The sequence below is a fragment of the Cnephaeus nilssonii genome (assembly GCF_951640355.1).
Source record: "Cnephaeus nilssonii genome assembly, chromosome: 18".
Classification (NCBI taxonomy): domain Eukaryota; kingdom Metazoa; phylum Chordata; class Mammalia; order Chiroptera; family Vespertilionidae; genus Cnephaeus; species Cnephaeus nilssonii.
This window is the reverse complement of record NC_137089.1, coordinates 50480051-50504920: the sequence shown is the minus strand read 5'-3', so window position 1 is coordinate 50504920 and position 24870 is coordinate 50480051. Positions and strand designations below refer to the sequence as shown.

Here is a 24870-nt window from a genome sequence, read left to right as displayed (position 1 = left end):
CAGATGTGTAGTGTTACAATATCTGGAATTTAGTGTAGGTCATTTCCATTAGAATAGAAATCGTACTAATTTAAACGATTGGTCTCTTTACGCCTTTCTTCGCCTGGAAAAATGTCTGAGACGAGGGAGCAGGTGTCGGTCGCTGCCCCGGCAGAGCACATCAGTGGCCCACTCTGCGGAAAACAGTCCGGGACCGAGCACCCCGGTGGCATTCTGACACAGACTTTTAAAACGTGTGGAACTTGGTTAAAACGCAGTCTCCTTTCCAGATCAAAGGCCAGCAGTAGCCGCTGGATCTGTTCATCTGCGCGAGGGGAATTTTAAATAACCCCGTCTTAGCACAGTCATCGAGACATGGCAACTTCCCGCAGTGAACGGAAACGGGGCTGGCGACTCCATTTCCCAGCAAGTGCCCCTCCGTTTCCAGACAGTATATGGAGTTCAACATACCAACTGGGATCTCAAAATGCTAGCATGAGTACGATGCTTATTGACAGCAATAGGCAAACCAGCAGAAATAAGGTAACTTCTTACTATAAAAATGAAACAAGGCACTCCGACAACTGTCCGCGAAGCTGAAATGAACACCTTTCCTAAAGCTGACTCACAGACCCCAGGAGACGTGTAAAAAGTGCAGGCCCTCACTCTACCCACTAAGGAATTCACCAGTTCAACTTGGCACGGAAGAGTTTAATTACCATAAAGTGCATCACTTGGCTAAATATATTAAAAAGAAAACCGGCCAAGAATAGATTATAGTAACATATGTACACATATGGGAATAAAAAGGCAATGCCAGGAGCCAACACAGTTAGGAACTTTGTAGTATATATATGTCTTTTTTTTTTTTTAATAACTCCCTATTTACTCAGAATCTCTATTTTCAAATGAGTATGCCTTGATTAGCAAAAAGAGGTAGTATTCTGAAAGAGGCAAACTCCTGAATCTACAGGTAAAGATTTAAGATGAAGATTATGTGGAAAATAAACAAGTATAACAATAACCTGGGGTGCTTAGTATAGTATTTTGATATTAATGAATTATAGGCTATTTAAAATAAAGGCTATTTTATGTAATTACAGCTCTTTCAAATAATTTTCCTTTGGTACCAGAAAGTTTTCTACTTATAAATAGCAGTAATGTTCTAAATAAGCAATATCTATTTGGAGATGGTAAACATGTAAATATTTAGAACAATTCTTCACCACTGACGTAAACTGTCAGTGAAACTGTATCATGTCAGAGGCACAAAGGAGTATATGATAGCAACATGCAGTTCCTTTCCATCTGACTAACATAACTGGTAATTTAAACACACATTAGTTTGGAGCAATATACTGGCAAAACACCAAAATAACTTATGCACACTATAAATACAAAGCTTGAATAAAAGACAATTTAAAGCATCAGTGAATATATTTCCTATCCCAATAACCTCTCTTTATGTAAACTTTATACACATGCATTCTTGCTGTTTTCTGTAAATGCTTCAGTCTTTTTGTTTTTCAGCATTGGCCACTCTGCTGGGAAGGGGCCGAGCTGCAGAACGGAGGGAGCGCCACATGGCTCAGTCCTCCTCAGCGTCGTAGGCCACTTCCGCCACCTCCACCTCTGCCGCGCAGGCTTCGGGCGCACTGGGCCGGCAGCGCGGCTGGGCATCAGCTCTGTGAAGAAGAGACGCGTCAGTGTCAGCTGGGTGAATGCTATCACCTTTAAAAATGGAAGAACACTGAAATATTAATCAGAAATGTAACGTTTTTCACGTGTCAGTGCCAGAGAACTTTCTGGAGATGTATTTTTAATTCCTCAGCTCTCCCAACAAACACTTATCAATAATAATTAGTAATTACCCTACAAACAAATTTGTTGTCATAATTATAACTTAACCATTATCACTGAACTATTAATAATTAACTTGAACTTATATGCAATAAAAATTCAATGGGCTTTAAAAAACACGATTTTTTGTCATTCTCGTCGTGTAGGCAGGGTGCTGGCGAGTATAGTGCCCATACTGAGAATGGAAAAAGATTGACATTGTGGGAGATTAAAGTAATTTATCAGGATTTACAAAAAATTAATTATCTGACTCACAGCCCAGTTCATCAGGCAGAGCTTCAGTTTCAGTGATACGAAAACGCGCAGCGGGATGCCCGAGCCTCGTGTTAGGACGGCCCAGAACACCCACCGTCCTCCTGTCTGCTCAGGAGGCTGAGGACGCAATGCGCAGGGAGTCCATAAAGATACCCTATCGAGCCCTGGAACTCTCCCTCCAATGCCTCAGGCTCGGCTGCAACAGACTGAACGTTCCACACCTGGACTCTTCCCCCAGGACTTCTGGCTCAGCCTCGAGCGCAGGGGCCGCCACCTTCGGGACGTGCTCGCCTTCGGTGCCTGACCAGGGCGGCGGCTCCTCGCGGTCTAAACACAGCGCTCTGCAAGGGAATGACAGCCGCAGGTTACCTTCTTACCACCACTCCCGGCTAAGATGCTCACTGCGGGAATACTGCAGCTCTCCTGGCTGACACTGTCAGGTCTGAACGCAGTCACCCGGCTCACGAACTGCTGACTGGGAGGCCACAGAAACATTAGTGTTCATGCTTAATTTAGAACGAGTTTAGCACCAATACATGGTGACGAGCAGGCAAACTGGAAGTTCTGCATGTGAAAATTTGGCATACATGCCTGGAAACAAAGATACCATTTACATAGTTAAAATGAATAATGTTTATCCTGTTGAACAGATAGTGGCTTATTATCCTGATGTTTCCCATCCTTCAAATGTTCAGGCTCCTAAATAAATAATCAAAAGACAATTTTCTCAATCTACAAGGAAGTACGCCTGAAGTCTATGACTTTGGGATTAGAAATTTCCTACATCATACGAAAATATAAGGCATCTACCCCAGAGTATTGCGAGCTGACTTGGTCTGGCTACAAGCACAGGTATGGCAACACACCTGATCCTGCTCTCTAGCGTGTCTATACGAAGTTGCTTCTCACCGAGCAGTTTCTTCAGCGATTCCACCTCTTTTTGTTTTTCAAGTAATTCTTTCTGAAAACGGTAGTTTGTGTCCTCTAAAGTTTCGCAGAAAGCCTTAGAAACAAACAAACAAAAATCATGTGCAGGAAAAGAAGTTAATTACGTATAGAGTGTCTTTCTAAAGATCATGAGAAGTCAAGGAACATGGACAATCAAGATAATAGTTTGCAACCTAAACAGCTTGTCTGTACCTTTTCTGGTCTCTGCTATCTTAGCTCTCCGTCTGAGGAGAATATGTGGTAGATCCCTCAGTGTAGAATGAACAATTACTAACCACCACTGTATGAGTTTCTAGTCTCCTTAGTCTATTTTTGCCCCGTCCTAAATAATTATATATTTTAAAAAACCTGAGGCTATTGATTCCATTTGTATTAGTTTGGTAATAGTAAACAGAAATAGTAAACAGTAAATCCAAAAGAATATATAAACTAATGAGGATTTTAATTCCTCAGCACTATTAACCAAGGATGTGACATATAAAATAAATATACAAAAATCAATAATATAAAAGCAATAAATCAGAATATAATAAAAATATCAATTATGATATAAAAACATGAGAATAAATCCTATAGCTTCCCTTAGAAGTTTAAGGAAAAAATTTAAACCTTTACTGAAGGACTTAAAAAAAAGACCTAAGTAAGCAAAGATCTCACAGGAAGATTCACTCCTATGAAGGCAGCACTCCTCAAAATTATGGAAGAGCATGTAGTCAACCTAAAGAACAAGGCAGGAACCCTTACCTGCCAGACACGGAGATGCTAAAGCCACAGAATGAACAAACCATGGACTGAACAAACAGACAACCTCAACAAAAAACAGAGTGACGAGAGAGAGAGAGAGAGAGAGAGAGAGAGAGAGAGAGAGAGAGAGAGAGGAAAATTCTGGATTTGAAAAGTACAATAATTGAAATGAAAAATCAGAGATGTCAGATTGAATCAGTGAGCTTGAAGATGGATCAACATAGAAACTGTCCAACCTGAAGAACAGAGGAAAAGAAATGACTGAAGAAAAACGAACAGCTCCTCAGAAACATGAAGTACAATATAGATTGTACAGACAGACACGTCACAGGAATCCCAGAATGAGAAGGACTGAAAAACAAATCATGGCCAACAACTTTCCAGGTCTGATGTTGAGCATTAATCTGCCAAATCCAAGAAGCTCAATGAGCCGAAGTATGATAAACACAGAGAGAGCCGTACCGCAATACATCATAATCAAGCTGCTGGAAGTGAAAGAAACAAACCACCCGGAAAGCAGCAAGGGCACCGTGACCGTCGTGTACGGAGGACCGAGGATATGATCAAAGGCAGACTTCCGCCAGGAACAGTGGCGTCCAGAGGCACGGGGATGACACAGCACACCGCAGGAAAAGACCTGTCAACACTCTATGCTTCGAAAATGGACCTTCTCAGAAGAACAGAGCCTGGAATTTGCTGCCAGCAGACCTGCCTTACGAGAGATACTACGTGAGTGAAAGCCTCGAAGCGGAAAGGACTGACTGACACCAAACGTAACGCCAACGCGCAGGGAGGAAACAGTAAATCTATGAGGAAAGATAGAAGAGTGTGTAAGTGCTTTTTCTCATTTCTTCTCTTAAGTCCTTCAAAAGACAAAGGATTGTGAAAAGAAGTAATTCCTGCACTGTATTGTTATGCATAGGTTATAAAATATACAACAGCAGCAACACAGAGGGAAAGGCAAAGAGAACAGTCTGGAGCCAAGTGATTAATTCCTTGGAATTAAGTTTTATTCTGAAGTAGACTGCGTTAAGATGGACACTATAATACCTCGAGCAGAAACTAAAAAATAATGAAGAAATAACTAAGAAAAACGTAAAAATTTCTACAGAGGAATCAAAATGGTATACTTATTTGTTTCACACAATTAAATTAGGCAGTTAAGGGGAAGAAGACCCAAACCGATGAGAAAGAGAGGAAACAAATTGCAAAATGGCAGATGTAAAAGGCAGATGTGTCAGAGCGAATAAAAGACCAACACCCAGCCATATGCGATGTACGACAGACAGACTTTAGATTGACAGACACAACAGCTTAAAGCAAAGGATGGAAAAAGCTACGCCATGTAAACAGTAGCCATGAGAGTGGCAGTAAACAGGACTGTGGTGTCGACAGAAGGACAGGGAACCAGATCAATGAAGAAAATTAAAAGTCCTTTTATTTTCATTTGACGTTTGATAAAGGTTTCAACACAAATCAGTCAAGGGAATGACACAATTAGATATCTATAGGAACTTAAGACGCTTACCTCACACCTTACAAAAACATTAGTGTGGGGTTGGGCCAGAGACCTAAACTATAAAACTTCTAAGAGAAAAAGTAGGAAAAAGATCTTTGTGACCCTGTATTAGGCAAAGAGTTCTTATGATACAACACACAAAGCATAAGCCATAAAATAATAAAGTGAACTTCATTAAAATTAAAAAACATTAACACTTCAAAAGACCAATAAGAAGATGAAAAGACACATACAGACTGGGAGAAAATATTTATAAATGATGTATCTGATAAAGGACTTGTCTCCAAAATAAAGAACTCTTACAACTCAATAAGACAAACTAAAAAAATGGGCAAAAGGCTTAAGTAGACAATTCACCAAAGAAAACATGAATGGCTAAAAAGTGATCAACATAAAAACGTCATTAGGGAAATGCAAATTAAAACTATGAAATACCACTACACACCCACGAGAACGGCTGTTATCCAAAGACAGACAGTATAATATTATTTCATCAATGCGCTGGTCATTCAGAGCATGCCCTAGCCTCACTCCTCGCTCTGCAGCCTCCTCTTCCACTCTCTCTGCATACACTTGGTACAGCCCACGTGTAGGGGAATAGGGAGTGGCGGGGATTGGAGGATGCTTGCTCTTTTGAAAAGGGCAGACAGCTCATCTTGAGATACTTGAAGCCTATGGGAAGGGAGACCCAGTGGCGCCAGCTCTACTGATCTTTCAAGAGGAGCTGGGATGTAAATTTTAAATGTAAAATCACCCTAATTTTTAAAGCCTAGAAAAAAAGAAAGAAAAAATATTTGTGAGGAAACTGGAACTTTTTTAAATTTTTATATATTTTATTGATTTTTTACAGAGCGGAAAGGAGAGGGACAGCGAGCTAGAAACATCGATGAGAGAGAAACATCGACCAGCCGCCTCTTGCACACCCCCTACCGGGGATGTGCCCGCAACCAATGTACATGCCCTTGACCGGAATCGAACCTGGGACCCTTCAGTCCGCAGACTGACGCTCTATCCACTGAGCCAAACCGGTTTCGGCGGAAACTGGAACTTCATACACTACTGGAGGGAATGTAAAATGGTACAGACATTTTAGGAAACACTTTGTAAGTTTCCTAAAAAAGTTAAACATGACTTGCCATATAACCAAACATTCCTCTCCTAGGAATCAACTCAAAAGAAATGAAAGCACAAGTCCTCACAAGACTGTTCCTAACAGCGTAAAACTGGAAACAGTCCCACTGTCCCTCAGTGGTGACCGGGTAAGCAAGATGTGGTGTATGTATACAATGGAAAACCACTCAGTAATAAAACAATGACAGAGGCTATAGCGCAGATGACTCTCAAAAACATTATGCTAAGTCAGTGGTCGACAAACTGAGGCTCGCGAGCCACACGCGGCTCTTTGGCCCCTTGAGTGTGGCTCTTCCACAAAATACCACATGCAGGCGCGCACGTACAGTGCGACTGAAACTTCGTGGCCCATGTGCAGAAGTCGGTTTTCGGCTCTCAAAAGAAATTTCAATCGTTGTACTGTTGATATTTGGCTCTGTTGACTAATGAGTTTGCCGACCACTGTGCTAAGTAAAAGAAACTAGATGCAAATATTATGTTTATATGCAGAATGTATATAATGTTATAAATACCGTACATATAAAATTATATAACTGAATACTGATCTTATGTAGGAGCACACACATACATATATATAGTGTGACTGTATTTATATGAAATATCTAGAAAAGGCAAATTTGCAAGTGAAAGCAGACAAGCGGCTGTCAAGGGCTGGATGGAGGCAGACTGACTGTAGGATTTTTCCAGATGATGGGAGTTTCTGAAACTGGATTATGGCAGAGCTCTAAAAATGTACTAAAATTATTAAATTGTACATTCACAATGGAATAGCAAATAGCAACTTTTATGGATAAAGACTTCTAGACAGCCATGGTATTCACTCTAATACAAAGAACTGACTCAGTTTAATTGAAAACATTACAAACCTACCAATTAAATCTCTTCCACTTAAGCACCATTAAACATTTGGGGAAAAACTTAGAGAAAAATTCTAGCTAATCTATTATTACCAAATCTGCTTGGATAATCTAGCCAATTGCTTCAAGAAATAGGCCACTTTACCACGTCAATTAGTGTAATCTGAGCAGCATCAAGCTCGGGCTGAACTGATAATAAGACAATACCTTCTCCCTCTGAAAGTAAGTTTTCACTTTGATTTTCACTGTAGGTTCTTGACTTTGATACTCAGACGGAAGAAAACTCAACATACAAATAGCCCCTTTAAATGCAGTAAAACAAATTTGCAAATAATTTTTTTTTTGAATCAGTATAAATAAAGGATAAAATGCAGGACTTAGTTTTAGAGCTACACTGATGATGTGACATGTATGAGTTTTATGTTTTCACTGAACCAGGCCCATGCATTTCATTGAAAGAAACCTCTGGCTCAAACACTAGAAAGCTTTCTGTGCAAAACCACCACGGTCTGCAGTTATGATATTTGCTGTGTGCTATTCCAATCCAGGACAATGCAGTCACTGTGCTGAGTTATTGTTCCCGCTTCATGTGACAGAGAACACGGCACTCACCCTGCTTTCTTCCAGGCTATCGAATGGACCCGGTGGATCGTCCAGACAAAGAAACTCTCTCACCGCCAGGCTTTTCAGAGGGAAAAGAAAATTAGCTGGGGTACAAATAAGTTTACTAACGACTGCAAAAAGCGAGTGACGTTGAAGCTAGACAGTGTTTTAAGCAAGTGGCTGCTGATATACCAAAATAAACGAGCTGGGTTACGTGGCTTCATACAAGTAATCAAACATAAACATAAAATATATAGAAGCTGTAGAGATTTTAAACTATTTTCTACGATCTTATGATCACACATAGAGATGGGGAATTTATACGACTTAAAAACTACAGGATATAAAACATAATTCGGAATAATGCTAAAGGGACCAATCTAAGTGGTGAATAGATAAGAGATGTCAGCTGAAGCAGTCTAAAAAGGCATTCTCCTGTTAGGGAGAAATACCATTCTAACTTACATGTCATTTGCTTCTTTTTAGGAGATACACCTACAGTAACATCTAAAGTATTTACTCTGAAAAAAGTTAAGAACTTTCTTGCAATCTTTTTTGTTATATTAATTTACTTAAAATATTTTCCCTTAAAGAGTTCAAGGGAAAAATTCTGACCAGGCCATTGCTGAATTACCATAACTTTTGAAATAATGAAATATGGTATAGTTGTGTTTATACTCTGGAATTATCAGAAATAGGTTAAGAGAGTAGGAGATTAAGCTCCCTTTTTACAAAAATAGTCCACTCTCTAAAAGCAATTTTGGACAGAGACAACTCTGTGCATGTTAAAACAAAAATGTGGATATTTACCTTTTAAGGCATAACGGACAGGAATGTAATTTCTAATGCACTTTATAAAGGAGACGCTGACCTATGCTGAAAAGGGAATGGGGACTTTGGGTTCAGTTCAGGACAGATAGGTTGATGATGACAGGGGATGGCCATGAAGAGAAAAATGGAATTTTTAGTGAAATCTTCCCAAAGAAAAATAACATGAATTAATACAGAGGAGTAGTGTCAAGAAAGCAATCCAGAAGATCCGAAAGAGTAGCAAATTTCTGGGCTGTAAAATCTTGACAATGTAAGTAATAAAACACACACACACACACACACAGTCCAGGAAACAGAGGAAGCTGGAGGTCCCATACCCATGGAGGAACAGAGACGGAGGGATCTTAATGTGGTGGAGCTTTGAGCTCCATGGCTTGCTTTCCAACCTTTAACATGTTCGGCCAAGAAACACGTCCCGAAATGGGGACTATTCCTTCCTGTTTGAACCACTGCAACGTATCCTTTCCCTGAGCTGCAACTTGCCTCCCGGCAGCTTCTATTCAGGAGTCAAGTTCTGCTTCTTGGGACCCTTCAAGATAAATCTAAGTCCTTTTTCTCATGATTACCCTAAAATATGTCAACAGTGTTATATTTCCTCTAACCTCAGTCTCCACGAAGCAATACTGATACACTAACATTTCCTTTCCTTTTCAGATCACAAACTTAATTGACTACTTAAAGCTTACAGGGTCTCTGCATTCATGAAGCCAACATTTTCCCCAGATTTACTGAGGTATAATTACAAATGCACACATTTAAAATGTACAGCTTGATTTGATATATGCACATGCTGTGAATGGCAATCAAGCTAATTAACATTTACATTACCTCACATTTTCCAAGTACGTTGTACACACAGGGCAACATATCTTACTTTATTTAATTTTCACAACAATCATGTACAGTGAGGATGGGCACTATTTCCAATTTTACAAATGATACCAAAGTTCAGAGAGGTAAAATGACTCACTCAAGGTCACACAGCACAATGTGGTAGAGGCAGCTCTTAAATCTCTTCTGAGTATAAACATGTGCCTTTTCTACCTTTAAATTCTCTTCTCTTCTATTTTGGTTCATTTGGATTCTCTGCCCTTGCCAGGCACCTCTCTCACCACACTCAACCAGCCTGTGTCCCTCATTGATCGAGGTTTCTGGAACACTGCCGGTGATCTGACAGCACAGAGAACAGGACCACCTTCGTTCTTTTGGTTTAGATATTATACTTCCCACCTACCCGTTATTTATATCGGAAAACCATCTATTAGGCAGAAATGAGCTACAGGAAATAAATTATCTCGAGATTGAGAAGTCCAAAGTTTGGATAAACCCTGAGATAATGGCTTTTAAGATTGAAAAGCAAAGTGCTGAGCAGCGTGGGGAAGGGCCTTTTTAATATTTCAGTGTTTGGCAACCTAACATGAGACATTATTTTCTCATGGGCTTAGACCCCGGATGTCCTCATCCTTTAGTAACAGTTTTATGTTCACAAATTACTCTAATTACTGGAAAGCTGCTGGAGGAAAAGAAAACGTGAGTAAGGAAATTCACGTCTCTTTTTATACCTTTAGTTTATAGTAGCAATTCAGCCACGATCAGCAGTGATGCCCACAGGGACTTGGCTGTAGGAATCTGTTTTTGGAGAGGTTTTCCATTTCATTCTCCTTCCCTAAAAATCCTCATGACCTAGGGCTCACCAGAGCTCTACTCAGGTGAAACCCAATGGACTCCCTAAGTTGTTTTTTTAACATCACCTGAGGATATGTTTATTGATATTTTAGAGAGAGAAAGGTAGGAACGAAGGGAGAGAAAGAGAGAGAGAGAGAGAGAGAGAGAGAGAGAGAGAGAGAGAGAGAGAGAGAGAGAGAGACTCACTCCAATCAACTGAACCACCTGGCCAGGGCTATGGGGATAAGTTTTTTTTTCAATATAGCTCTGAGTTCTATTCCATGCCCTGCTTTCTCTAATCTGCAGCATTAAGGATGAAATGTAAACTGGTTTTACAACTCTGACTTACAAAACACTTTTCAGTGGCTCACATATGTTCCTTCTGCTTCAAAGGCCTGGGAAAGGCGCGTCAGACTCGCCAGCTGGCCCTGCCAAGCAGAGGGACAGGCGCTCCCGGAGACCGTGCTGGAGAAAGTCCCTCCTCAGAAAGCCCGATGCCCTCCTCCCTAGCGGAGCCCTTCCCTGCGTGCTGACTGGAGAACCTTTAGACCTGACCGGTGTCTGACTGCCACGTGCCCGGCTCTGCTCAGTGACTTCCCGTATGTTAGCAACGTGTGCTTTACAATAAGTGAAGTGGGTTCAAATCAAATACACCAGAGTCTAAGTTATCACAGAGTCTATGGCTTAAACAGAAGTCATTTTATTTATTTTTAATGGAATTCATTAAAAAAAGGTCTTATACTTAAAAAAAAAATTTCCACTGACAGGTTCAACTCCATCCCTAATCTCTGTCCTGTGTTCAACCTTTACACTGTGCTTCTGCTGGACCTGATGATGCAGTAAGTCAAGCGCCAGGACAGGAGGAAAGCACCTGACTGAGGGAACACCCAACCCCTGGAACTAAAGGCGGGCAAGCTCAGCAAGTCCTGGTCCCCTTTGTTACCTAGAGCAGCGGTCGCCAACCGGTGGTCCGTGAGGTCCAAAAGGCTGGCGACCGCTGACCTAGAACCTAGAACCGTCTTAGGACTGGGAAACCGGAGGTAAATCAGGACCAGTGCTGCCTCCCCTGGCCTGAAGAGGAGCCACAGGTGGCCTCCTTCCGCCTGTCTATCATCCCGGCAAATGTGCCTTAACCTAAACTCCTCCTCCGATCCTCTTAAAAGTTTTACTGTGTTTTCAACTTCTTAAAAAACTGCTTCATCTAGTGAACCCTCACCTTCTATTTATGCTTTATTTTCCTTTTTTCTCTCAAAGGTATGTATCAGTTTACATTTCACAATTAAAAAAAAAGACCCTCCAAAACCGGTTTGGCTCAGTGGATAGAGCGTCGGTCTGCGGGCTGAAAGGTCCCAGGTTCGATTCCGGTCAAGGGCATGTACATTGGTTGCGGGCACATCCCCGGTAAGGGGTGTGCAGGAGGCAGCTGGTTGATGTTTCTCTCTCATCGATGTTTCTAGCTCTCTATCCCTCTACCTTCCTCTCTGTAAAAAATCAATAAAAATATATAAAATGTAAAAAAAAATAAAAATAAAAAAAGACCCGTCATTTAATAGCTAAATGTGCTCTTTATCCTAAATATTATACTTTAAAAATAAAATACACCCCTAAAGCTAATGCTGACAATTCATTAAGAGGTCAATTAAAAATTAGGTAGAAAAATGTACTAAAAATACTGGATATTAATTCTGTCAAACCAAGATTAGGCACCAAAGACCACTGCATGAAAATATTACTGAGGGATTTCAGACAGAAAGATATCAGTTAGCATTTCCCATTGTTCTCCACAGTTAAAATAAATATTTTAAAAAATGACATTAAACGCCACCCCGAGGATAGGCATCGGGACTGGGGGCCGAGGCTGGCGACAGTGGGGGTCACAGTGTGGGAGCTGGCTTGTGGGTGCGGAGCTCACGTTTGGCTTCCCGTGGGGGCCTAGTTCAGACCTTAGTTATCTCACCTGGTCACTCTTAGCCCACATGTGCCCCGATGCTCAGCCTTATTCCTTCTAATCCAGAACAGCACTCCCAACCCCAATGCTATTTCAAACCCAGCTGAAACCCACCTCGCCTCCTGCAGCAAGAGGGAGCACAGCCGAGATCTTGGTGCGGCATAAAGCACCGCGGGTGTCAGGAGAGCAGGCCCCTGAGGAAGTGGAGTTTTTATTGGGCGCTGAAGGGTGTATGGGAGTTGTCTAGGCCAGGGTGGATGGGCAGGAGTGTGAAGCATTGCCTCTCCAGGGAGGCCTAAGGGACAATGGAGCAAGGTGACTGTGCTGACGGACAGAGGATGACAACGAAACACAAAGTCAGAAAGACAGGCAGGGAGGCAAGGAGCAGGATGAGTTAAACTGCATTACAAAAGATCACTGTGCTGCCAATGTGGAGTCCCAGTGGATGAGGGAGACCAGGGGAAAGCTTCCGCAATAAGCAAGGTGAGATACCAACACTCATCAATAACTCGGGTGCTGATGGAGGGATGGGGGACAGTAGACAGAGTTGAGTGGAATTTAAAACATAAAGGAAGGGATAAGGGGCTTTGGGTAGACAGCTGCTGAATTTTGGGGGGGATTCTGGAGAGTCAGCTGTTAAGTCTGTTTTCAGTTCAGGTCACTGTGAGATACCAGCTGTCGAGGAGGCAACTGCATGTGGACCTGAGGGGTCTGGCTGGCAGTTCCTTTCTTCAGGAAGTGCGGGCGGTGGGCAGAGGCCTCAGGCAGCCATCACGCCTGGCAGCACACATAAGAAGCACACTGTGCATTACGTATACCAGGTGATATAAAAATGGGTCATGCTTTTTTAGATCCTAGAAAAAAGGGTAGACCAAGACAGGCTGGCTTTGTTTCCCATCCTTATGTGACAAACTATTAGAGTTACAGAGATAGGTATCTGTATATGCTACCGCTGCCTTGCAAATGCTCTCTACTTTTTTTCAAAATAGTTTTAATTTACTTGATAATGTAAGTTCCAAAATTAGATACCCAGCTGGTATTAAATCACAAAGCAATTTTCTTGTAAATATATTGAGAAGCAAAAACCCATATAGATCCTTTCTCTCTCGTTATAATGGTTTTTGGTATTTTCGATTTACCTTCTATATAAATTAACCCAATTTCACAATTTTCATATTTTTACATTACTTTGAAAAAACAAAGAATATATTACCCTAAAAATTATATAGTGTCATATTAGCCAAAAATGTGAAGGCCATTTTAAGTGATTGCTAAAATACTAAAAACTAAAAATCCAGTTAACAGTTGAGTAGTCTGAATAGATGATATACTGAATTTTTAACTTTGCTGACTTTGTAAAAGTGTTAATACAAATCAAACACCAAATAAAGTCCTTATTGAAAAAAAGCAAGAAAATTCCAGGCCCTGTTTGTTAGTGGACAAGTTATTATACTTGTTTTATAGGTTTTGTTCCCCTGTGCGTGGTCCTAGACTTATTCTTTGGTTTTAACTAGTTGCTGCAATGCATTTATAACCTTATTTCAGTTTGTTACATACCAGTGCGCAATGTCCTTGTGAGCCACTAAATTTTGAAGAAATGCTTGCAATCCTAATTTTCTATCTTCTAAAAAGTCGGCATTGTAATTATCTTTAAACCAGCGTTTTGGTGGAAGTGCTAATCGAAAGCCTGGAAACATCTCTTTTAACTGAAAAAGAAGAAAAAAGAATATACATTGTTCAACTTCATTATACCAAGTCTACAAAATCTACCCTGTTGACTAGGTGTAACTGTTCATGAAATAAGCTTAAAACAAAACAATTGAATCCAACAAAGCTTTCTGCACCTTGTTTTAGTTCTTGATTCTCGCAGTTGTGTGTACACAGGAGTTACAGTTGCTCCACCTCCTTGTCAACACTTGCATTGTCTGTCTTTTTAACAGAGCCATTCTAGTGGGTGTGAAGTAGTGTTTCACCTTGGTTTTAATGTGCACGGCTCTGTTGACAAATGGTGCTTATGTGCATCTGTACTAGTATATCTTCTTTGGTGAATTATCTATTCACATCTTTAGACCCTTCACTTCTTAGAAAAAATTTTAGTTATTTGTATTTTTATTAAGTTACTAGAGGCCCGGTGCACGAAATTCGTGCACAGGGGTCCCTCAGCCCAACTGCACCCTCTACAATCCAGGAGCTCTCAGGAGATGTCCTACTGATGGCTTAGGCCCACTCCCCACGGTTCTCTGCTCTCTGCAGGGCCTGGAGGTTTCCCTGCAGCCATGGAGATGAAGCCCCCATGCCATGCTGTCCGCTCTCTGCCTGCTGCTGCCATGCGCCATGTAAAGGAAGCCCCAATGCCCTGCAGTGTGCTCTGTCTGCCAGGCCTGGGGGCTTCGCTGACAGGGACACACTAAGGAAGCCCCCAAGCTCTGCTGTCTGGGCTCTGTCTGCTGGGCCTGGGGGTGTTCCCACTGCCTCTGCTCTAAGGAAGCCGCCATGCTCTGCTCTCTGGGCTCTGTTTGCAGGGCCTGGGGCTTCCCCACTGCCACGCTTAGGAAGCCAACATGCCCTGCTGTCCCGGCTCTGTTTGCAGGGCCTGGGGCTTCCCCGCTGCCTCGCTGAGGAAGCCTCCATGCCCTGCTCTCTGGGCTCTGTAAAGCTGCTGCCCCGCTGAGGAAGCTGCCATGCCCTGCTCTCCGGCCTCTGTCAGCAGGGCCTGGCGGCTTCCCCGCTGCCACGCTGAGGAAGCCGCCATGCCCTGCTCTCCGGCCTCTGTTTGTTGGTCGGATAGGCCAGACACTCCAGCAGCGGGGCTGAGGTGACTGGGTGCTGCAATCTTGTGGCTATGGGGGCCGCCATTTTTGTTGCGGAAGTATGGTTAATTTGCATATTACTCTATTATTAGATAGGATAAGAGTTCTTTTAATACTCCAGATATGTCTTTTATCCTATGTATGACAAATATTTTCTCCCAGATTGTGACCCATTTTAACACTCTTCACAGAGCATATATTTAAAATTTAATGTTATCGAATTCACCCACTTTTGTCTTTTATGGGTCATGCTTTTTTAGATCCTAAGAAATCTTTGCTCATTGCTCACTTGAAGGTTGCAAGGATATTCTTGTATGTTTTCTCCTGGACATTTATAGTTTTAGCTCCTATATTTTGGTTTATGATCCATTTTGCATGTTTGGCTTAAATTTTACTTTCTTAGGGAGAGACTTTTCCAACCTGCTAAGCTGTGTTAGATTTGCCTTTATACACTCTGTTCAAGTAACTAACTGTGAAACAACAAGTCACCTCAAAACACAGTGCCATAAAGAACCATCTATCAGGCCATGGACTCTGTGGGCACAGTAAGGCTGGCTTATCTCTGTTCCACAATGAGCTGGGAACTCAGCTGGAAGATCCGAAGGTGGGAGCTGGAATCACCCGAAGGTCACGCCCACATGTGTAGAAAATGATGCTGGTTGCTGGCTGTGACCTTGGCTGTGGTATCAGCCACAATCTTAACGTGGACTGTCTTGGACTTTCTCACAGCACAGAGGCTGGGCTTCAAGGGGAAACATCCCAAGACAGGAAGTCAGGATGAAGCTGTGTACTTCGAATGACCTGGCCTAGACAGGCAGCATCAGTGCCTCTGTCCTTTATTGGTTGAGTAGCCCAAGCTCACCAGGTTCAAGGGGTAGGGGATATAGATTCAACCTCCTGATGGTCAGTGGCAAGATTCTGGAAGAGCATGTTGGACTTAAAGTATTGCTGTGAACATTTTTAGAAAAGACAACCTACCACAAATTTGCAAATCACCAACTTATTTTTGAATGCCATTTATCACAATGTAAACAGTGTTTATTTAATTTTGGACTCTCCTAGGCCAGTGATTCTAAACCTTGGCTGCACACTGCAATCACCCAAGGAGCTGTGAAAGGTATTAATGACCACGTCCTACTCTGACAGGTTTGCATTTAATTAGCTGGGGTGTGGCCTGGGAACTAATTTTAAGAGGCCTCCTGGGAAGTCCAAAGGACAGCTGAGGTTGAAAGCCATGTGACTGCTCTGCGATGATTCTGTCGTACTCACTGCTGCGTCCCTCAGGCCCAGCACGGTGCTGCTGCACTAGAGCAGTCAGTGGACTATGTTCTTTAAGTGCATGAACGAAATAAAACCATGTACATTCACGTTTCTGTTCTGATCCCAGTGTGCAGCCACAAGGTAAGAAAAAAACTGACCAAAGGGAAAAATCCACAGCGTAAAATGTTAAGTAAAAACATAAAAAATCATGTTTTGTCTATATTTCTATAAATATGTGAAGATAAAACAAACAAGATAAAAACCAGAAAGCAACCTGGACTATTGAAAACCATGATTTGATTTCAAGATGTAATTAGATATTTTTTGTCTTGGAATTTTATTATTTAATGTTTGTAGTGAAAATAATAAAAGTCGTGAAGAGGAAATAAAAAGTTTTTTTTTTATTAAGTTTGAGCATTAAAATTTAAATGTCCCATATGACCACATGCATAGTTAGGTGTTTTTCCTCCTTAAAAATTATCCTTAGAGGAAGAAGATGTCCCACAATTAACTCCTCACAAAGTGTTTATATTATGGGTACTTTGTATTGTACATTATGGGTAATTAACAACTTTATTTTGAATAAAGTACAATTTGGAAACTATACATTAGCTTGAAATAACTTGAATAAATGCTAGTTTTTATCTTTCATTATATTAAAACAACTCATTTCCTGCAAAAATGACATCATAACAGGCAGTTGATGTTTCTATAAACAAGTCTCCAAAAAGGACCCATGACTTCTGCCCCGGTGCTGCTGCTGTGATTTCACCACCTTTCCCAGTAAAAGGGATTGTGCAGCTGTAATTGGCATCGCTGGTGGCTGACCTGAGCACAGGGACATTATCTGTGAGCCTAATCTTATCACAGGAGCACTTTAGGTTGAGCTTCCTTGTGCTGGTGGCAGAGGAGAAAGTCTGAGACGCCAGCGGGAGGGCCGGGCTCCCTGCTGCTGGCTGGGAAGCTGGCACACCTGCACAGGGACTGGAGAGCGGCTCCCAGAGCTAAGCACCACCTCTGGCTGACAACCAGCAAGGACGCAGGGACCTCAGTCTTACAACCCCGAGAAAGTGAACTCTGCCAACAGCCTGAATAAGCCTGGAAGCGGGTTCTTTCCTGGAGCCTCCGGATAAGAGTCCAGTGGAGCCAAGAGCTTAATACTGACCATGTTTGAGCCTCAGCAGCTGACCCAGCGGAGCCCACCCAAATCACACTGGATAATAAACAGGTGTATCTTAATTATATTTGTGTTAATAAGGTTAAGATTTTCACATTTTTAGTTTTTGTTTTCAAAAAAGAAAGTTACGTGTAGAGGTGGGACTTCAGGCTATTAAAGTGAAATGAAATGGTATTTTCTTAGGAACTAGCAAAGGGTTGTCTTCATTTAAATAATTCACAAGGAAGAAAAAACACAAATATAACAGACGAACTGTCCGAAACAGGTAACAATTCAAAACTGAAAAGCTGGTTTTAGATTTGTTAAGTACTTACTTTATCATTAAGCCTGGAGAAGTCAGTGTATCTTCTGAAAACTACCCAGCTTTCTTCTGGGTTTTTCTTCACTTGTATCTTATATACCTACAAGGGGGAGAGTGAAAGATATATGCAAAGATACTTAAACATGCAAATCAAGTATCTAAAAAACTTCTACTTGACAATCTAGGTCCTAACAATTACTATGTAAAAAATATCAGAAATAATTTAAAACATGAAATGTACTAATATTTGATGTAGGCACCAAAAGCAAGATTTTTTTCTTAAGAAACAAGACTATGATAAATTTGTGACAAAATGCCTTTTTTGGTGCTCACTAATAATAAATGAACTTATCAGTTTCCAATATATTTTATTGCCACATATTTTAAAACTAATAAAAAGAATAACTCATGCCTAAAAAAGCTATGAAACACAGCCACTCTTGTCTTATACAATCAAATTAATTTTTAAACTCAACACTTCAAGGCAAAATTTTGAAACTTGATGTTTTAATCTTCAGAGCTGAAATACAAGCTAAAAAATATCTACATTAGATAAGACTTACATTTCTATAATTATGCACAATTATCTAGGCTATTGAATAGAAAAACTTGTTTGAAGCATGTCATTATTTTACAAAGCTTACAGTAAGAAAAACTAGATTCTATTTTTCATAAGTATAATTTTAGAGTTTATTATAAGGAAGTACTTTTTATAACAGAATCGCGAGGAAAGTGTGGTAGTTTCTGGTACAGTATTTTGGGCTAAGCTATGAAGACGACAACATCGCCAAATGACTGACACTCTTCTAAAGGGTAACTTGTCCTGAAGTCGGCTGTGCAATCACTTTCCACTGTGGCTCTGAAGCTGCACTTCAGTGTGAGGCTACTGACCACCTGAAACATGACTAGTCCACGTCGACAGGGTTGACTTACAGGGACCGCACACCACCCTTGAGTCTCCCCCCTTACAGACTGACTTCTCTTCTGGCTTTTAAGGGGAGAACATCAAGGGTTACGGATGAATCCTTTAGCGTTGAAGTAAAACACAAGTAATTTATCTGTGTAACATATAAAAGTGAGGACCCTTTAAAGTGTCCAGAAAGTCCTGATCTGTGATAATCATAAGGGGGATCAAAGGTCATAATGCCTGGCACTCAACAGATACTCAAAAAATGTTAAATTAATGACTAAATGGACAGGACTAATCTTGTATCTGTTGATACTCTTTGAGGTCTTGAAAGACTTTATATGTCACTGCCTTAAATTTGCCTGTGAATTTGCATTTTCACACACATCACCTCGATGAGTCAATGCGAGGATATGAATCTCGAGTTTATTATAATTTCGAAAATCACTCTAAAAAAGGTCAGGCCCGACCGGCTTGGCTCAGTGGAAGAACATCGACCTAATGAACCAGGAGTTAATGGTTTGATTCTCAGTAAGGGCGCATACCCGGGTTGTGGGTTTGATCCTTAGTGTGGGGTGTGCAGGGGGCAGCTGATCAATGATTCTCTCTCATCATTGATGTTTCTATCTCTCCCTCTCCTTTCCTCTTTGAAATCAATAAAAATATAGTAAAAAAATTTTTTTTAAAAACATCAGGTTCATGAAGATTTCTCTATACATCATCACTCTTAAGATAATTTAACTGTAAAGATGGTCTCTTCATGAATTTTCTGAATGATTTTTTTCTTGGAGGTCCTTCTATACTGTTGTAAATCTGCAGCATGAAATGGCATAAACATATTGAAGGATGGTAGCAATCATCTCAGGTAGAAACTGCAGTTTTAACTTTAACTTTAACCCTGCTGTTTGGCTTCTGTACTTATTTGCTTGCTAAAACAATAGAAAAGTTATTTTGATTTTCTGAACTTATGTATGCTATCCCAATAGATTGAATACTACATTGTTGGTGGTTTGAATATCCCATTGATTGTGATCTTACTGGTTATTGAAGCACTTTCTTCTGTACCTGGGAACTTACCTGGGAACCAGGACAGCACAATTACCCTAAATTGTCTCAGTGGCTCCAGATAACGCGTTCCGGTTGACTCAGTGGTCCCAAGACCCAAAACTATAATTAATCTTTATAGATAACTAACTTGCTCAATTTCGCTTCTGTAACTGCTTTGTGCAAAACAGGTTCCTCATTTCAAACCCAAAGATGTAATTGATACCTTTGTGATATTCTACCTATATAAGCCAGATGAAGCCAGCATTTCGGGGCTGCGAGATTTGGAGCGCTGTTGCCCCTCGTAGCTGCCAGCCTTTGAATAAATGACTCCATAATTCGACTTTTTGAGGCGTCCTTTGTGAGATTTGGGGTACACTACAACAATATAAACTCTACCTCAAGGAAATACAAGAGAAAGAACAAGCTATTTCAACTGACATGTGAATTAGCAAAGTTGCTGTATACATAACCACATAAGCTGGAAAAATACAAAGTATCAAAGAACAAAAAAAGAAAAAGCAATTGAGAATATCCAACATCCACACTTACACATAAATCTAACCAAAAGATGACAGACCTCTGCCCTGAACACTACAGACCATCATTATAAAAAACAAATGTCTACGTAAATGGACTGAGTTCACAGATTCAAACTCAGTACTGTAAGATGTCAGTTTTGCCAGGTTGGTCTGAGTTCGACCCAATCCCAAGGCCCAGAGCAGCCACAGTCCTGAAGAACACCACAGCTAGAGCACGAGGGCTGCCCGACAGCAAGGCCTACCAAGAAGCTTTAATAATTAGGGCTGTGGCATTGGCAAAGGAGGGGAAATGGGACCCGGAAACAGACCCACACTTTTAGGGTCATCTGATTTGTGCCAGAAGCAACATGCAAATGCAGAGGAGAAAGAGTGGTCTTCTCAATAAAAGCCTGCTCTCTGAACTCACATGGAGAAGGAAGGTCTGACCCTGCCTCACACCATGGAAAACACTTAATTCCTGATGGTTTTCAGATCTCAGTATGAAAGGTCCAACAATAAAGCTTTCACAAGAAAACACAGGACACTGTCCAGTGGGAGTAGGCAGATTTTAAAAAGTGCTGACCATTTAAGAAAAAGTTAATAGACTGGACTATATTAAAAGTAAGAACTTCTATTTATCAAATGCATCATTAAGGGAGTAAAAAGGCAAAGCAGGGAGTGAGATATGATACATGTTCTGAAAAAAGACTTGTGTCCAAAATGCATAGAAAACTACGAAGTAAAGTGGAAAAGGCTTCCCCGCAGAAAAATGAACAAAGATCTTGAACAGACCCTTCACAAAAGAGAATATCCAAATGGCCAAAAATGCCTTCAATTTAATTAGTCATTAAGAAATGCAAGTTTAGATCACAATGTGATATCACTCTACTCACTAGAATTGCCAAAATGAAAAAGATGGAAAACACCCTATGTTGGGAAGGTGTGGAGTAGCTGGAACTCTCATGTACTGCCTAGAAGAGTGTAAATTAGTACAACCTTTGTAGTACATTGTCCATATCTTCAAAAGCTGGGTATATGGTCCAGCAATTTCAATCTTCAGCTGATATCAAACAGAAATGCATCTATGAGTTTACTGAGTGACAAGTACTAAAAGGTTCATAGCAGTCGTACTTTCAAGAGCCTCAAACTGTTAATTATCCAAGTGCTCTGCAACTGGAGGATGGATAAACATTCACATAAAGGAATAGTATCTATACTAATAATAGAGGAATATGCAAATTGTCCAGGATGCCATCACAGTAACAGTAACGACCAAACAGCAGGCTATGTGGGGAGACCAGGCCAGCAGGAGGGGTTAGTGAGGGACTACCAAACGACTGAACAGCAGGCTGTGTAGGGTGATCAGGCCGGCAGGGGGCGCAGTTGGGGGTGACCAGGTTGGCAGGGGGGCAACCAGGCCGGCAGGGGGGCAGTTGGGGGTGACCAGGTTGGCAGGGGGGCAGTTGGGGGCAACCAGGCTGGCAGGGGGGAAGGTAGTTAGGGGCGATCAGGCCATTAGCAGAGGTGGTTAGGGGTGATCAGGCTGGCAGGGGAGGCAGTTAGGGGCGATCAGGCAAGCAGGCAGATGAGCAGTTAGCAGCCAGCGGTCCTGGATTGTGAGAGGGATGTCCGACTGCCGGTTTAGGCCCAATCCCGGGGATTGGGCCTAAACCGGCAGTCGGACATCCCCTGAGGGGTCCCAGATTGGAGAGGGTGCAGGCTGGGCTGAGGGGACCCCCGTGCATGTATTTCGTGCACTGGACCTCTAGTCAGTAATAAAAAAGTGCTATCTAGGATTATATGCAAGGTCAAGGAGGAGTCTCACAAACACAATGCTGAAGAAACCACACCCAAGAGTATGCGCTCCATGATTCCACTTACGTAAGGTACAGACATAGGCAACATTAAAGTAGCCTGTCACGAAAGAGGGCGCTGACTGGAGGAGAGCTTGGTGGTGGTTCTGGATGCTAGTTACGTTCTTTCTTGACCTGTGTGCTAGTTTCACATATAAATCTGGTTTGTGCCAATTCATTCAAGTAAGACAAAAAGTCTACTACAATGACAGAATTTAGAGTGTAAAAACCACTTGAATTCCATCTTTAAGAAATTAGAAGTACATACTAACATCAATCAATTTAACACAAGTGTAGAATAAGGTGAGTTAGTCTTTCACTTTCTACTGGTGTGCAGCAAAGGCGGATACTCACAGTAAATTTCGCTCTTTCTTCCATCACCTCATAACCCAGAATAGTAGGGGTAGAAGGCCTATCTTCCAAATTCGCTGTTTCAGGATTCTGTTCTTCACTCTCTCTTGGTCTAGTGGAATACTCAATGCAAGAATCTGCATTTGTAAACTTAGTCCTAAGGAGGGGGCTGCTACAGACGGATGAGGCGCTATCCCTTTGGCCGGGTGCACTGGCCTGCTTCACGGCTCCTGTATTTGAGTCTTCCAAGTGGCCTCTGGAAGAGTTTGAGCTTGTTGAGATGCTCCCCAAAGAGGAACTTCTTTGGTTCCTGCTGGTTGCGAAGCTGGAAGCAGAACTCCCTATGGGCATGGGAACTGGGACATAAGGAGTCGCCATCTTCTTTGGGGCTTTGCAACAAATCTGCAAACTGCTGAGTCCAAGCACTTAGAGAACAACTGATGTGCAATCCATTATTTTCTTCTTGGGAGTTTGCTATCTAAACATGAGAAGAACATATTGAAAGATGGGTTTTAATCTGCAGCATTATCCAAAAGAAAACACAATGTTCATATCCATTTCTATTAATTTTGTGGCACTTTACTACTTTATTGGAATGAAAACAGGCCCCAAATCTCTTCTTTTAACTGCACAATGTCAGCTCTAAGGACTCTCATTTGCAAGGCAAAGACAGCGGAACTACTCCGCACCCTTTTTCTCACTATTTCTTTGTGACAGATTTTTGCAATGTTTATTTCAACCTTCCTGAGGCTTTATTTTCTGCTTACAGTCCTGACAGTACTATGCACGGCACAGGGAGGGAAGGAAAATTATTCACATCACCTTTTGACTTAATTAGTGAAATTCTAAAAAAAACCACCCAAAGGAATAAAGTGAGCCAGAAGCTCAGATGCTACAAATATCAACTGCTCTTAAAGTAACAGGTCATTAAGCCCTGGATCGAATGCCATCTGAAAAAACACCACAAACTTGGTCAAATTAAATAATCAAATAAGCCCCAATGAACATGAGGCTTATCGCCACCAAGACGAAATGATTCAAAGTTTAAATGTTCTTCTTAGTTTCCAGATACCCACTGATTCTCTATGCCATAGGCTGAGGGCGCAAACCGCTCTTTACAACGCACACTCTAACTTCTGCTGTCAGCAGACCTAGTTGATCTTATCTCAGAATAATTTCATAATAATACGAAGAAAAGGTTCACCACTAAGATGTTAAATAAACTGAGAGGCGGTCGCAACTGCAGACCAGTGACTGACAGCTGCTGGCAGCGGTGAGGAAAGTGGGGAAGGGCCGCTCGCCCGGGAAAGGTGCTGAAGTGAGAGCACGTGGCTGCGGGCAGCCTTCCCCGTCCGCTGTCAGGACCTGGACTCGGCAGCGTCCCGGTTCCTCCCGGTCCGCAGCCCCAGCCCGCCCACGGCCCGCGGGGCCGCCCGGCGCCCGCCACGCGCCCCCGGAGGCCGCAGACCGGAGGACGCAGGGGCACGGCCGCCAGCACGGACGCTTCCCCGCGCGCTTTCGCCCCGGCGCCCAGACCCACCCGGACACCCTCGGGCAGGTGCGGGACGAGCCCGAGCCGCTCGCCGGTGACAGCAGTGGGCGGCGACGGCAGCGGGGACACCAGGCGCAGCCCGCCCCCGCCGGGGTCCCGGGCCCCACGACGGTCGCGCCCTCGCCGCCCGGCGCCCCGCGGAGTCGGCGGTGGCCCGGGGACCGCGCGGCGCCCTCCCGCCAGCCCGCCGCCCGCCCGCCGCCCGCCCGCCACGGGGCGCAGGTGTCGCCGCGCGAGCGCCCGGGGCATTCCGCGGCCCCGTCCCCACCTGAGCCACTCCGCGGTCCCCTTCCGGCACGCTTCCCGTGACGGTCACCCCGACCTCCGGCACCGAGCTCCCCGTCCCCACCCACGCCGCGCGCGGCCTCACGTGACCCGCAGCCTGCAGCTCCCGCCGCCCGCCGCCTGCCCGGAGCCCACGCCGCGGAGCGAGGGGCGGGGCGACCACGCACCCGGAAGCGACGTCACACGAGCCCCGCCCCCGGAGGCGTTGACAGGAGTTGGGCCAGGGCTCTGGCAGCCGGCTTGACCCTAGTTTTGTGGTAAGAATTCTTTTGCCTCTGCCCTGCTTTATTTGTATACATTTAGAGAAACTCGGGCTCGGGATCTAGTTTGCCCGACAAGGAATGAGAAGGCGACCATTCCCGGGAGGAACTAAGGCCAACAGGGGACTGGGCTCCTGCTTTGCATCATGGGACTTGTAGTCTGCACCAGCTTGGGCTGGTTCTGGTAGGTAATAGGTGGTTTTCCAGAT

At 42.8% G+C, this 24870-nt stretch overlaps 1 protein-coding gene across 1 annotated transcript; it reads right to left on the bottom strand.

Moving 5' to 3' along the window:
- Nucleotides 1-838: 838 nt before the first annotated feature.
- Nucleotides 839-24525, bottom strand: SNX16 (sorting nexin 16). Its single transcript, XM_079796012.1, has 8 exons — nucleotides 24385-24525; nucleotides 22568-23042; nucleotides 17902-17988; nucleotides 13898-14046; nucleotides 7906-7975; nucleotides 2961-3097; nucleotides 2316-2435; nucleotides 839-1664 (listed from the first exon to the last, which is right to left on the bottom strand). Exons 2-8 carry the CDS (start codon nucleotides 22940-22942, stop codon nucleotides 1568-1570), a joined length of 1035 nt encoding a protein of 344 aa, XP_079652138.1. The 5' UTR covers nucleotides 22943-23042; nucleotides 24385-24525; the 3' UTR covers nucleotides 839-1567.
- Between the last annotated feature and the right edge of the window lie 345 nt (nucleotides 24526-24870).